The sequence below is a fragment of the Aethina tumida genome, chromosome 2 (genome assembly GCF_024364675.1).
Source record: "Aethina tumida isolate Nest 87 chromosome 2, icAetTumi1.1, whole genome shotgun sequence".
Taxonomy (NCBI): Eukaryota; Metazoa; Arthropoda; class Insecta; order Coleoptera; family Nitidulidae; genus Aethina; species Aethina tumida.
The window spans coordinates 1,640,504-1,654,013 of record NC_065436.1 but is presented as its reverse complement, the minus strand read 5'-3'; the positions used below and the strand labels follow the sequence as shown (position 1 = coordinate 1,654,013).

General features: G+C 40.4%; 5 protein-coding genes across 7 annotated transcripts; 2 read left to right on the top strand and 3 right to left on the bottom strand.

The window, feature by feature from the left end:
• Positions 1 to 120: 120 nt before the first annotated feature.
• Positions 121 to 1,270, bottom strand: LOC109604894 (NADH dehydrogenase [ubiquinone] iron-sulfur protein 3, mitochondrial). The gene is made up of 5 exons (XM_020021442.2): positions 1,114 to 1,270; positions 994 to 1,056; positions 692 to 939; positions 395 to 640; positions 121 to 344 (listed from the first exon to the last, which is right to left on the bottom strand). Exons 1-5 carry the CDS (start codon positions 1,169 to 1,171, stop codon positions 186 to 188), a joined length of 774 nt encoding a protein of 257 aa, XP_019877001.1. The 5' UTR covers positions 1,172 to 1,270; the 3' UTR covers positions 121 to 185.
• A 521-nt stretch (positions 1,271 to 1,791) lies between these two features.
• Positions 1,792 to 6,239, top strand: LOC109604892 (nuclear valosin-containing protein-like). Of its 2 annotated transcripts, XM_020021440.2 has the most exons (13): positions 1,792 to 2,023; positions 2,072 to 2,299; positions 2,495 to 2,629; positions 2,839 to 3,134; positions 3,185 to 3,440; positions 3,575 to 3,794; positions 3,854 to 4,136; positions 4,192 to 4,573; positions 4,729 to 4,953; positions 5,010 to 5,177; positions 5,289 to 5,411; positions 5,470 to 5,898; positions 5,956 to 6,239. In XM_020021440.2, the coding sequence occupies exons 1-13, from the start codon at positions 1,877 to 1,879 to the stop codon at positions 6,037 to 6,039; spliced, it is 2,976 nt and encodes a 991-aa protein (XP_019876999.2). In that variant the 5' UTR covers positions 1,792 to 1,876; the 3' UTR covers positions 6,040 to 6,239. The 2 variants fall into 2 exon arrangements, with proteins under 2 accessions (XP_019876999.2, XP_019877000.2); XM_020021441.2 differs by lacking the exon at positions 2,495 to 2,629.
• Positions 6,240 to 6,467: 228 nt separating this feature from the next.
• Positions 6,468 to 10,025, bottom strand: LOC109604898 (polyadenylate-binding protein-interacting protein 1). 2 transcript variants are annotated; one of them, XM_020021450.2, is made up of 5 exons: positions 9,906 to 10,025; positions 7,517 to 7,953; positions 6,935 to 7,377; positions 6,742 to 6,879; positions 6,468 to 6,687 (listed from the first exon to the last, which is right to left on the bottom strand). In XM_020021450.2, the coding sequence occupies exons 2-5, from the start codon at positions 7,922 to 7,924 to the stop codon at positions 6,585 to 6,587; spliced, it is 1,092 nt and encodes a 363-aa protein (XP_019877009.1). In that variant the 5' UTR covers positions 7,925 to 7,953; positions 9,906 to 10,025; the 3' UTR covers positions 6,468 to 6,584. The 2 variants fall into 2 exon arrangements, with proteins under 2 accessions (XP_019877009.1, XP_049819024.1); XM_049963067.1 differs by lacking the exon at positions 9,906 to 10,025 and adding an exon at positions 8,074 to 8,186.
• Positions 8,282 to 11,210, top strand: LOC109604896 (conserved oligomeric Golgi complex subunit 6). Its single transcript, XM_020021446.2, has 6 exons — positions 8,282 to 8,547; positions 8,597 to 9,234; positions 9,288 to 9,508; positions 9,562 to 9,722; positions 10,292 to 10,843; positions 10,898 to 11,210. Exons 1-6 carry the CDS (start codon positions 8,467 to 8,469, stop codon positions 11,129 to 11,131), a joined length of 1,887 nt encoding a protein of 628 aa, XP_019877005.1. The 5' UTR covers positions 8,282 to 8,466; the 3' UTR covers positions 11,132 to 11,210.
• A 35-nt stretch (positions 11,211 to 11,245) lies between these two features.
• LOC109604902 (26S proteasome non-ATPase regulatory subunit 9) lies at positions 11,246 to 12,101 on the bottom strand. Its single transcript, XM_020021456.2, has one exon. The coding sequence runs from the start codon at positions 12,032 to 12,034 to the stop codon at positions 11,381 to 11,383; it is 654 nt and encodes a 217-aa protein (XP_019877015.1). The 5' UTR covers positions 12,035 to 12,101; the 3' UTR covers positions 11,246 to 11,380.
• Between the last annotated feature and the right edge of the window lie 1,409 nt (positions 12,102 to 13,510).

Here is a 13,510-nt window from a genome sequence, read left to right as displayed (position 1 = left end):
CTTTTTAATACTTATATTTACTTATTTAAAATGCATATAGAACTATTATTTTAATCTTTTATATATTTGTAGTATCAGTATTATTTTAGTTAAATTAAATAATACATAATAAAACAAAAATCAGTTTTAACTTTTATTTATATTAAACAATAATTACAATCTTTTACATGGAATTAAATTAACTATTAAGCTTTCTTTTCAACGTCAACTTCTTCAGCTGCAGGTGGAGCATTCCTGAAGTTGGGGAACTGTTCCCAAGGTGCTGACAATTCGAATTTCCTGAATTCCTGTGCCAACTCCAGTGGTTCCACCACAACCCTCTTCTTTTCATCATCGTACCTCACCTAAAAAATTAGTCATTAGCCAAAACTAAGTGTTATAGTTTGGTATTTACTTCAACATATCCACTGAGGGGGAAGTCCTTTCTGAACGGATGTCCTTCGAAGCCGTAGTCAGTGAGGATCCTCCTCAGGTCGGGATGGTTGGCGAAGAACACGCCGTACATGTCCCAAATTTCACGTTCGTACCAGTTGGCGGCCTTGTATATATCATTGCAGGACTCGATGGGTGTCAATTCGTCGGTGTAAGTTTTCACTCTGATGCGTGAGTTGAATCTTAGGGACAGGATGTTGTACACCACCTAGGAAATTTATTTAAACCTTGTAAGTAGTTAGCAACATGGACAACTTACTTCAAATCTGTATTCACGACTAGGCACATCAACACCAGCGATGTCAACCAAATTGGAGAACTGCGCGTTGTGGTGGTCCTTCAGGAATTGAAGCACGGGTAGAATACCTTCGGGGTGGATCAGCAGCTCGAGTTCGTCGCCCGCAGTGATTTGAACTTTCTGTATGTATTTGGGTAAACATTCTGCGCAGTATTTACCGAAATCCTTCAGTTGGGTTCTTGCTACAGCATCGAATTTCCTGACGGTGGCTAAAATTAACTCGAGTTATTAAACGTGCGTTTATTAAATGGTGTGGTTGTTACGTCTGGTTTCTTTTGGTACATCCACAGCTTCGGTGGTCTTGCATCGGACTGCGGTCAGGCTCGCTGTAATTAACAATGGATAATTTTCCAACTGAAGGACGTGTTAAAGTCGTTTAGTACCTGCGTTGCGGGCCGTGGGTATTATAGTTTTGGCAAATTGTCTTAAAATCGAAGCCATTATTTAATTGTTACCTAATACCTAACCTTATTTATTTTTGACAACTGTCAAAATAAAATATTCACAGTTGCAGCGCTACTTGTGGTTGAACTGGAAAACATACATACAGATTTGTTTTTACCCCACTCTTAATACAGGACTTCCTGGGGTCATTAAGATTTTGGAGTGCTAGTTTTCGTTTACTACGTTCGGCAAGTGTCGGCTTCCGAATCGAAACGAGACTGTCATGGAGTCGCATCCAGTGCCTCACCTATGAAAATGATTTTATTGATTTAACGTTAATATTAATAAATATATTTCTGAATATGAACATTTTGTACGTAAAGTCTCCAAAGGCACCTTAAAATGTGCATTTGAATTAAATGATATTAATTATGCGTAAATAAAAATAAAATATTGTTTTTTTTTTTGTTCTACATATACTGCCCCACAAAACTCAAACCTTACGAGTCGCCACTGAGTCACCCCTATCCCAAACATCATTCTAATAATGCAATAATGCACCTTTCGATTCGGAAACCGACATGTGCCGAACGTAGTAAACGAAAACCAGCACTGCAAAATCGTTTTGGATACAGAAAGTTGGGTGATTAACACCTAGGTGGCACTTGCAACCAAAGCGTTGTACGTCTGTCAAAAAGCGCAAAGTTTTGAGCGGTCTAATTTCGATGGAATCCAGCGGCGTTTAGTGTTTTTATTCCTCTAATGGGAAAGATCCACCGTAGGGACGAACTGGAGATAATACCGTTAACAGAGAGCATACAAAACAGACGCAGCATACAGAGGAAACGGTTGAAAATGCAGAGGACACCGTACATGTCCGATCCCTCGATCCTTCCACGCGTACAGAAGGTAAAAACAACAAACGGCGGTGAATTTGTGTTGAACGTTGGTTTTTAGTACCTGGAGTCGAATTTGGACAAGAACTACGTGGACATTAATGCGATGGCGGATGAGCTTCAGTCCCAGTACAGGGAGTATGCCAAAAGGAAGCGAAGTGCTTTCAGGGCTGCAGTCAAGAAGGCTTATTCGGTGGTGCTCAACAACTACGGGAACGACGACAACGGCAGCACCGAAGACGACGACGACGACGACGAAGAGGAGGATCTACCAGAGGACCATCGATATGTAAGAATGCACCTAAATTATTGTGTCAGTGTCGTTAACCCAAGAATTATGTGTTAGTTGTGACGGAAACTGGAGGTTCTGCGGGAAAAGAACTATAACAATTATTATTATTTAGTTCACAATTTTTAATTTTTCCCCAACGATTTTAGATTATTATTAAAGTTATTAAAAGTCTAAGCCAAATCGATTTTGTAGTATATGAACCCACTAAATCGATTGTCAAAGAAACAATCCCATGGGGCGTCCAGAGATTTCTATTCCCAGTTGCATCACTTACATGAACTTGAAGCTCATCCCATTAACAGACAAAATCAAATGCACAGTCATAAGGTAAATGCTTTTACACCCCCAAAACCCCCGACAAATTGTACAGTTTGAGAAATTATTTAACATATTTATATTTGCAAAGCGTACAAAGACACTGAGGCATGAAAAATGTGTTAACTGTCCGATTTGGGCTGGGACAAGTCGTTTTTTGTTTAAAAACACATCGTCCACCACATTAACTCCACTATCAATAACTGTGTCTCTTGCCACAGAACAACACGATGAACTCACAGCTGATGAACCTGTACAACCGCAGCGGCAATCGCCCTCAGACGTCCAGAGGTAAGGAGATCGAGGACAGCGAGCTGATCGTCGACATCAGCAGCGACGACGATTCGGAGAAGACGAAGGACATGAACAGCACGAGACCGCCCAACGGCGCCTCCACCTCGCACATGCCCTGTTTTCCCGCTGGCAAGCGTGTGGCGGACCCTGAACCCCTGGAAATTGCCGTCAACCCGTACGAGATGGCCACCAGGAAGAGGAAGTTCGAAAATTCCAGTCTCAAGTATGTTTCCACTCTATTAGTTGCCCCTTCATTAACCCGTTGGATTTCAGCTCTAATAATCAAGCACAGACAAACAACATACCAAATGCTAAAAAGAAAAAAGGTGTGTCCACGCTGGAGAAGTCCTCGATCACTTTTAAAGACGTGGGAGGCATGAACAGAGTGTTGGAGGACGTGTGTAAGCTGTTGCTTCACATGAAACACCCCGAATTGTACAAAAACATTGGGATCTCGCCCCCCAGGGGATTTCTGTTGCACGGCCCCCCGGGCACCGGTAAGACTCTTTTGGCCAACGCCATCGCCGGGGTGAGTAAAATTTGACATCATTAATCAACTTAACTAATAATTGTAATAAACGTAGATGTGGCAAGCTAGTAATTAAAGTAAGCTTAACGTCTGTACTAATTTACTTTGTAGTTAATTATGGTTTAACGTTTCAGGAGCTGAATATTCCGCTGCTGAAAGTGGCTGCCCCGGAACTGGTGGCCGGAGTTTCCGGCGAAAGTGAGGAGAGGATCAGGGAACTGTTTGATAAAGCTATGGCGTCGTCGCCCTGCATTCTGTTCATAGACGAAATCGACGCCATCACACAAAACCGACAGAACGCCCAGAAGGAGATGGAACGCAGAATAGTCGCCCAGTTGTTGACTTGTCTAGATGGTGCCTTTTAACGTTCCTTTAGTCAATTTATTTGTAAATTAATTTGAACTTTCATTTAGATTTGGGACAAAACGAATTGGGCGACAGGGTGCTGGTGGTTGGGGCCACGAACCGGCCTGACTCAATAGATCCAGCCCTGCGACGTGCAGGACGTTTCGACCGTGAAATCTGCCTGGGTATTCCGGACGTGGCGTCCAGGGCGCAGATACTGAAGGTACTCACTAGGGGCTTGAAGCTGGCCGAAAACTTCGACATGGAGGCCATCGCCAAATACACTCCGGGCTATGTGGGCGCCGACTTGTTGTCGTTGACCCGAGAGGCCGCCATGTCGGCTGTGAACAGGTGACTTATTTTGCACCATATTAGGTGGGCAGTTACTAATGAAGTTTTACAACAGGGTTTTCAATGAAATCCGGGAGACGCGCAAGTTGTTAGAGGCTCAACAGTCGGCGGAGCCGACCCCCGTCCCCACAGAAGTGACCAATGATCTGACTGTCAACAAAGTGGGCGAGGATAACGACTCGGCCGAGGGCAAAGACGGTGGCGTCTCTAACGACAGTAGCAAAAGCGACGCAGAGCTGCAGGTCGTGGTGGACGACGAGACGTCTAAGGATGAATGCGTGGTGGTGGTCAGCGAAGCCGAAGACGGTGGCAAAAAGGTGCCATCGCCGTCGACTTCGACAACAGTCAACGTGGTCGACGACAAGGACGACAGGTCCTCGGTAATCGACGTCGGGGACAATCAGCAGGAGCCGATGCCCGTCGACACCGTGGTGAAGGTTTGTAATCTTTACTATTGTGTAATTGGCATGCTGTTACTGGTCGCAGTTGCCATAATGGTCGTTTCACTCACTTAAATTAGTTGAGAAGCCTCCACAAAGGGTAGTTTAGATAACAAACACTGTTGACTAAAATTATCTTATTGTTTTTTAAGGACTTGTCACCGTTGGAGGAACTAATCTCGTGGCTACATGACAAGCGGTCGCTGAGCCCGGCACAGCTGCACAACCTCTACATTACAATGGAGGACTTCGGCAAGGCGCTGAAGTGCGTGCAGCCGTCGGCGAAGCGAGAGGGCTTCGCCACCGTGCCGGACACGACCTGGGCCGACGTCGGGTCGTTGAACGACGTGAGGGAGGAGCTTCAAATGGCCATACTGGTACATTATCTCCACCACAATCTTACACATTCATTTTAATACTTTAATGTTTCTAGGGTCCAGTTCGGCATGCGGAACAATTTGAGGCGTTGGGCGTTAGCGTGCCCACTGGCGTTTTGCTCTGCGGGCCGCCTGGCTGCGGTAAAACCCTCTTGGCCAAGGCCATAGCCAATGAAGCCGGAATCAACTTCATTTCGGTTAAAGGACCTGAACTGTTAAATATGGTAATGACTCTAGTTTACTGCCAAATTATATATATATATTAATATTAATAAATTAGATATTAAATTGGCTTAAATTGACAATATTCTTAAACCAGTGAATGTTTTTTCTAGTATGTGGGTGAGAGCGAAAGGGCAGTACGTGTGTGTTTCGAGCGGGCAAGGAACTCGGCGCCCTGCGTCATTTTCTTCGACGAATTAGATGCCTTATGTCCAAAGAGGTCCGACTCCAGAGAGGTAACTCCTTTGTTGTTGGCGTGTTAGTTTAATGTTACAACAAATTGTTGGTTTAAAGGGCGGAGCCACGATGCGGGTGGTGAACCAAATGTTGACGGAAATGGACGGCGTCGAAGGCCGACGTGGGGTCTTCCTGCTGGCGGCCAGTAACCGGCCGGACATCATAGATCCGGCGGTACTACGTCCTGGACGTCTGGACAAAATCATCTTCGTGGGTCTGCCGACCGGGTCTGATCGTGTGGACATCTTGAGGGCCATCACCAAGGAGGGCACGAGGCCGCAATTGGCGCCGGACGTTGATTTGACGGCGGTTTCGGAGACTTGCCAAGGATACACCGGGGCGGATCTGGCAGCTTTGGTCAGGGAGGCTGGTGTGGAGGCGCTTAAGGAGTTTATGTTGCACGGAGATTCGCAGCAGCCCTTGATGGTTGGGACTGAGCACTTCAAAAAGGCGGTAGCCAAGATTCGACCCTCTGTGTCTGAAAAAGTAATTACTCTACCACTGTTGTTGTATCTCAGTTACACCATTAATGATTTGTTTTAGGATCAGAAACACTACGATAAACTGCGGAAAGTCTACGCTGCAGTTCCAGTCCAAACTGAAGTGGAGGAAATGGAGTACACCTAGAATTACTGCACATTGCAAGAAAGCTAACCAAAATTGTTGTAAATATCCCATGTTGACAAGGATTGTTGGTTTTCCTTTAAGTCTTTTAATTCAGAAATTTTATTGATTTTATTATTTTTACAGGAATTGAACCTTTTTAATCTTTTCAACTTCAGTAGAATGTATTTTATATTTAGATAAAAGTTTCGTAAAAACTTAAATTTTGTTTTATTCTACAATTAAGGCTTGGAAAGGTGGGAATAAATAACCCAAACAGTCTATAATAAAATTTAATATAAAATAACTATCAGACACATATAAAAAATAAGTCCAGCAAGTAAAGAATTCAATGCATAACTACTTAATTCAATACAGAAATCTTATCAATTGAATATATATAACATATATATATATTCATTCACATTAATCTATTACATAAAACGAGTGACCAAAAAGTCTAAGCCTTTATTAAAAACTTACGTAATATAGTCAATAATTTAACATGAAAAACTAGAAAAAAATATGAATTTACAGTATATACAAAAAGATAACAGTGACTTTTAAGACTAACGTTTACTCAATTTGACAAATTCTTTGAAAGCAGCTTGAATTTCTTCCGTCATTTCCGGTTCTGGGTCGCACAACTCGTCCGGATCCTCCCCATCATCGCTGCAAAAAAATTAATCAACAACATATATGAAAGACATAAATACGTCGACTTACAATATAAATTCTTCGTTTGAATTCATATGGGCGGCCAAAAACTCGCTTTCTTCTGAAGAATATTGTTCCCCATTGGCATCATAGAAGACTGCGTTCTGTGGTTCCGAATAATACGCATCCAAATCATCCTCGGAACCGCTGTAACAAATCAAGGTGTTAGAAATTAAGGGTGTTAGTGAAACAACTGTTGTACCTAGTGGTGCTGGTGTCGGTTTGGGGGATGTGGCCCCAATTGTTCTGTCTCAAATTGATGACCGCCTCAAGCAGTGACAGTGCCGAGCCACTCAGTGTCGCCTTAATGCTTTCTAGCTCTACGAACAACTCGTCGACCGCAGCCTTATTGTCTTTCTCCAAGGAGTACCCAGTCAGCTTCAACGCCTGACAGATACACTTAACATTATCCTGTCCCTTTAATAGCTTGCGGAAGGACTCCACCAGCAAGGTACCGTAAATGCTTTGGTCCTGGAGCTGGGTGTAGATTTCGGCGATGAACAGCAGCACGTTCTGCTTGTTCGGATTGTCCTCCAGTTCTTTGGTGCAGAGCAGGTGGAGCCCCGCTCTGAATTCAGGGCAGTACTCTTGGACAAAGGAGCACAGACGTGCGCCCGAGTAACGGAAGTTTGGATAGTTAACTGCCTAAAAAGTCACATGAAACTGGTGCATTCTAGTCTGAGCAATTACTTAAACATTCCAGGATGTATAATATCTAATTGATTTGCATGATTCATTTAATGTTGTGTTAAATTAAGTTATTGAGAACCTGAGAAACACTTACCTGATTGAAAAGCAACCTGGCACAGTCGTGCAATATCATTAGGTCATTCAAGTACGGTTGAAGGGTCTCCATGAATATCTGGAGCAAGTCATCGAACTGCCCCGGATCGCCCGTCAACGTGTTGACGATCTGCTGCAATCGCTGCATGTCCATCTCAGCTGATGAACAAGGTGGCTCCGGCTCAGGCTTCTGTTTGTGCACCTTCAGCCTGTTCTGGACGGACTGGACAACCAGCGGGGCCGACTGTACGGCAGGCGGTGCGTTATAATTCCTCGGCACGAACTCCTTGGCGTTCGCCGACAATTGGTTCTTTCTGGTGTTGCCGGCATTGTTCGATATCGCGTTGGGTTGACGCAATGTCGTCGGTATGTTCAGATCACTGTTCCACAGTTCGACCGTGTGATCCATTTTGTTTGTTACGTGGTACAGGTTTTTATCTGGAAAACATCAACGTTGAATTTGCACACTTCAAACAAACATACCCATAACTGAACGACAGTTTCCTTTGACATTGTCAAAATTTTCTCAGTATGTTGCCACGTTTATAATTTACTTACTGCGTATAAAGTCCTTGCGGCATGTTTATTAAACAGTTTATAACAATAATGCCACACTTATGGTTGTTTATGCACGTGATGTTATTTTAAATTGACCCACTAGGTCAGAAAAGTTTGTTGATTCCAGTGTTGCCAGTTTTACTACTTCACTAATATTTGTTTACAAATTATACTTTAAATAAACAAAAATATCAGATTTTAAAATACCTAAACTATATTACGTATTATAATATAATTATTCCTAGATATATTGTTAATATTATTTAAGAATCTTGATGAGGCCGCCACTTTGTGCTAAAATTCGTTTGATTATCTATTATAACCTCTTCAGTGATGTGACGTTTAAACGTCAAAATTTTGTATGTGGCTGTTTTGTAAATAAAACAATTTAAAATGCCAGAGTCACCGCAAAAAGACCACGTATTGTCGAAACGCCTGAACAAAATCTTGGAAATGCGTTTCCAAAATGACCAGGTTAAATCTCAACAAATAAAAATTAACCCTAACACAAAAATAATTTTAGGACACATTGGAAGCCCTAAAACAACTGTCGACGTTCTACAAAGAGAACACGATACAGGCCCGTCGTAATTTGCGCAGCCAGGTAGAAAAACGCAGCCTGGAAATCAACAAAAGCGTCCTGAATTCATTCCATGAAGTGAAGACTTCGTTTGACTGTTTATATAATGAGATTTCGTCAATGAACAGTGCGATTCAAGACATGACGTCCCGTTTGCAAAACACCAAGTTACAAACTAAGCAGCTGCTTCAACAAACTAAAGTACTCCAAGAGGAGCGAGATAAAAATGTGATGCAAGAAAATCTATCCTCTATGTTTTTGGAGAAGTACCAGCTGAGCCCTGAGGACATAATTGCTTTGCATGGCAACAAAAATAAAAGGGACATGGTTTTGACCAACGACATTTATACCAGCTTAGATCACGTACAAAACATCCACAATAACTGTAAACTGTTGATGCAAAGTGGGATGCAAACCTTAGCTGTTGACATAATGGAGCAGATGACATTGCATCAAGAAGGGGCACTTGAGAGGCTCTACAGGTGGACATTAAATCACAGCAGGAATGTCGACAATCCTGACCTGACTGACACAATTGCTAAGGCAATGAACAGGCTCCAAAACAGGCCACTGCTCCTAAAGTAAGTGTTTTTAAATATCACTTATTAATATACCATTTAAAATAACTCTTTAGTTACGTCTTGGACGAGTATTGTGTGGCAAGAAGGAGTATTTTGGTGTCAGAATTCATAAATGCATTGACTAAAGGTGGCCCTTCAGGAAATCCAGCTCCAATTGAACTTAGAGCTCATGACCCACAAATTTACGTCACTGATATGTTAGTTTGGCTCAGCAAGGCTATTCCAGTTGAAAAACAGAATCTGTGCTTGTTGGTCAGAGAATGTGACACCGCAGGTAAACAAATAAAATCCTCATTTTTTCTGATACTAATTAGTTAAAAATTTTAGGTTTGGTAGATAAATTGGCAACAACTTTGGTGAATATTTGTGAAGGTGTTTGTCAGCCCTTAAGGAGTAGGATAGAAAAAATATTAAATGTTCCAACACAAGCTTCAATTTTGTATGCTGTTACTAATTTGTTGAGATATTATAAGAAATGTATATTTCGGGTGAGTATACTTCATTTTCAAATAAATAATTTGTTAATAAAAATTGTTCTAAATATTAAAATTAATCTAAAAATTTACCAGCTTAAAACTGATTAATTTTAATGACATTTAGTGTGTCACTACAGAGAAAATGATAAATATCTATGTTATAAATGTGATTAAATTATAAATGAGAATACTCACAGTTTCTTTGTAGTAAAATACGTGTTTTTCATGTACACTCTTTCAATTTAGAAAATTTCTATCGCCCAATAATGTGTAATTTGTATACATTAAACAAAAATTGATGTTGCAATTGTCACATAAAATAACAAATAAGTGAAATTGTTAAGTTGTCTTAGAGATCACTAAACAACAATCAGATAAATTTTTATTGATTTTAAATAGGATCTATTATTAAATTCATAATTTTATCTATGTTATATACACAAAACAATTATTATTAGATATATCAATTTTTTTTGTATCCATTAAACATTCCTGAAATAAATAAATTAACTATCAATTATAATTATAGTTAATATATATGTAATTATAATAATAAATATTTATTTCTTAATTATTTATAGATAGTGAAAGGAGGTATTTTGGAAGAAACCCTCGATCAGCTGCAGAAGCAAAGCGAAACGGTGTTTCTGACCTCGCTTCAGCAACAGGTGAACTCGATGCTGATCAAGGTGGAGGCCCCGCCCCGCGACCTAAGCCCCACCCCCGCGATAACGCACCTGCTGTCGATCATGCGCGACATGCTCTCGACGGCTAGTATGAGCGAGGGCCGCGAGGTGGACATGATTAAGATCGCCAACTGCATCATGGAGCCGATTCTGAGGGCGGTCAACGAGCAGGCGTCGCGTCTGCCCACCACCGACATGGCTGTGTACATGCTGAACTGCATGTACGCTATGTACACGTGTCTGGAGCTGTACGAGTTCATGGACGAGAGGCTGGAGAGGTTGCAGGCGCAGTCCGACGCCCAGATCGACACCTTGACGTCGGAACAGGCCAGCTCATTGGTGGCTAATTTGAGTCTGGGACCTATCTATACCATCCTGCAAGATCACAGTCAGGGGCCTCTGTCCTTCATACCTGGGATGGAGCCCAGCAACTTGAAGAAAATCCTTGTTAGTTACATATTTTATAGACGAAGTTCACTGTTCTATTACTTATGATTTTAGGCCAGGCTTAATTATTTGATTGGAAATCCAGATTCGGCACTTCTGCCCCAAATAAATATGTTGTCTTCGTCGAAGCATAAAAAGGCTGTGCAAAAGAGGTCGTTTGAAGTCTTGTTGGCGATTTATACGCAGCTGTATGAAAGCGTGCATAATCCCGAAAGCCAATATGAAAACCCAAAGGATATTTTGAATATCTCTCCTGCAGAACTAGCATCATTAATTACTGATAAATAATAATATAATTTTGTTGTGTACTGTTACTTTTAAATTTAATTGTTAAATAACATTTTAAATAAAATAATTGCATTTTTTATTCATCTGGAGAATTAGGAAGGAGTGAATACAAAATCAGATTTGAAATCTTTTATTAATTATAAGTGTTCAACATTTACATTACTGTTTTTGGTAAAAAAATAAGCTTAAAAAATGTACAGACTACAAATTTAGATATACAGAAAAGTAATTATAATACATAATAACTGTCTACAAAGCTGAAATGCTGCATCCAAGCATTCCTCTTCCAGCCCACCTCTTGGGAACCAACACAAGATTGACAAAGCGGCCACCCCGCTTCAACCTAACATCAATCTCCACTCCTTCAGAGTGCTGAACAACCGTGGCAATATCAGTTATGTCCCTGAAGTTGTCCGAATTAACTGAGCCAAACTTAACAACCTCATCCCCAACTTCAAAGCCAGCGAGCTCAGCTGGTGACCTGTCACTGACAAGTGTGACTTTGGCAAAGGGTGTCGTGCGTTCGGGCTCGGCAGCTCCGACCTGGGGAGCCGTCGGGGTGTCACTTCTGGTGTTGCTGGTCGAATAGTACCCGATCAGTCCGTTTTCGATGCGTCTCATTATGTCCTTGTGATCGTTCTGCAGACAGATCAACCTTTGTCTGGCATGTCGTACCTGATAGACGTCGACGCTGCTTATCGGATACCCTTCGTCGTCGACCAACGGCTCGGTCATGCCAATTCCGTTTTGCTGCAGGATTTCGGTCTGTTCACGTATACGTCTCTCGATTTCGATTTTCTCGTCCATTAGCTTGAGGACGTCGGACCTGATTTCCTGGTTCATGTCGGAGATTGACAAGTCTTCCAGTTTCATTTTAGTTTCGTTTAGTTGTTTATTTACCATCAATTTGTTAAGTCATTCGAGTTTATTTTCACTCTGCACATTCAAAACTGTCAATTGTCATGTATACAACGTTGATCAGCTTCACCGGTGTACCATATGCAACCCAGATTACACAAATTTGAATATGAACCAAAATATTTTTTGAAGCTCATTAGTAAGAGAATAATATATATGAGAATATGATAATTTTCTTAGTCACTTATCTGGGACTCATGGTGCTGCAAATTTTCGCCTTCTCTTGGTACGCCAACAAAATTAATGTTTGTGGTTTTAGAGTTTGGCCGTTGCTGATGCGATTTATGGACACAACTGGTACGAACAAACTGCTTCCATCAGGAAAACTCTGCTGTTGATGATGTTGAGGGCTTAGAAGCCCTTAACTCTGACGGTTGGGCCATTTTATGCCATGACCAATAAGACATCATTGATGGTACTAATCTGTATTAGTAATTCTTTACCTTGTTATTTATTTTCAGATAATGAAAGCAGCATATTCATATGTAACTTTGATGACCAGATAGATGGAGGAAAATAACTTGAAACTAAACAATACTAGTGAAATAATATATCGTTTTTACAAAAGTATCTATTTAAGAATCAGTACTAATAATAGAAAAATAATCTGTTGTTTTCGGAGTGAATTTTATTACACTAACACCCACTTAACTATATTTATATTGACACCAATAAAAAGGCGCAATTAATAAACATATTAGCTGTATTTGTTGTTCTAGTAATAAAGGAAACAGCGAAATAATATCTTTAATGTTTTTAGATAGATATTAAGTACCCACTTCAATACTAGACAAAATAAATATGTTGTTTTTAAGGGAGTATTTTGTCACACTTTCATACATTTAACTATTTTTATATTGACACCAATAATAAGACGTAACTAATAAACGTATTAGCTATATTTGTTGGTGCAGAAATTAAGAGAAGCAGAGAAATAATATCTTTGGATTTTATTGCTAGAAAAAATAAATATGTTGTTTTTAAGGGGATTATTTTGTCACTTTTATATGTTTAACTATTTTTATATTTACACCAATAATAAAACGTAACTAATAAAAATATTAGCTATATTAATTATTGCTGTAATAAAGAGAAGCAGAAAAATAATATCTTTAATGTCTTTGGATAGATATTAAGTACCTGTAATGTTAGAAAAAATAAATATGTTGTTTTAAGGGAGTATTTTCATTTCTATTTGAAAATAAAAGACATGGTCAGTATTTGGAGTCATCTTATTGGCCAGAGGCACGCCTCAGCTCTCCTACTATTAATAAAATAGCTCGACTTCAAAGCGCATGTGCAAATGTTGAAATCCAATAGAAATATTAAAGATTTATTTATGAAAGTAATTAGCACGAAGAGGCACATTTAAAAGTGCCTCTGGAGAACTTGCGCACAAAATATTCATTGAAATTTAGTTATCGCTTATTTATTTATCGGTTTCACAACATATTACTTCTA

What these genes read in the sequence shown, in the direction of transcription:
- LOC109604896 (XM_020021446.2), top strand. Translation starts at nt 8,467, where the DNA reads ATGCCAGAGTCACCGCAAAAAGACCACGTATTGTCGAAACGCCTGAAC. An exon ending in AACAGGCCACTGCTCCTAAA is followed by an intron (nt 9,235 to 9,287) that starts GTAAGTGTTTTT and finishes ATAACTCTTTAG; the next exon opens with TTACGTCTTGGACGAGTATT. An exon ending in CAGAGAATGTGACACCGCAG is followed by an intron (nt 9,509 to 9,561) that starts GTAAACAAATAA and finishes TAAAAATTTTAG; the next exon opens with GTTTGGTAGATAAATTGGCA.
- LOC109604898 (XM_020021450.2), bottom strand. Translation starts at nt 7,924, where the DNA reads ATGGATCACACGGTCGAACTGTGGAACAGTGATCTGAACATACCGACG. An exon ending in CCAGGTTGCTTTTCAATCAG is followed by an intron (nt 7,378 to 7,516) that starts GTAAGTGTTTCT and finishes GTGACTTTTTAG; the next exon opens with GCAGTTAACTATCCAAACTT. An exon ending in TCAAACGAAGAATTTATATT is followed by an intron (nt 6,688 to 6,741) that starts GTAAGTCGACGT and finishes ATTTTTTTGCAG; the next exon opens with CGATGATGGGGAGGATCCGG.
- LOC109604902 (XM_020021456.2), bottom strand. Translation starts at nt 12,034, where the DNA reads ATGGTAAATAAACAACTAAACGAAACTAAAATGAAACTGGAAGACTTG.
- LOC109604894 (XM_020021442.2), bottom strand. Translation starts at nt 1,171, where the DNA reads ATGGCTTCGATTTTAAGACAATTTGCCAAAACTATAATACCCACGGCC. An exon ending in ACCCACGGCCCGCAACGCAG is followed by an intron (nt 1,057 to 1,113) that starts GTACTAAACGAC and finishes TGTTAATTACAG; the next exon opens with CGAGCCTGACCGCAGTCCGA. An exon ending in TGTACCAAAAGAAACCAGAC is followed by an intron (nt 940 to 993) that starts GTAACAACCACA and finishes AGTTAATTTTAG; the next exon opens with CCACCGTCAGGAAATTCGAT.
- LOC109604892 (XM_020021440.2), top strand. Translation starts at nt 1,877, where the DNA reads ATGGGAAAGATCCACCGTAGGGACGAACTGGAGATAATACCGTTAACA. An exon ending in AGCTTCAAATGGCCATACTG is followed by an intron (nt 4,954 to 5,009) that starts GTACATTATCTC and finishes TAATGTTTCTAG; the next exon opens with GGTCCAGTTCGGCATGCGGA. An exon ending in GACCCTCTGTGTCTGAAAAA is followed by an intron (nt 5,899 to 5,955) that starts GTAATTACTCTA and finishes GATTTGTTTTAG; the next exon opens with GATCAGAAACACTACGATAA.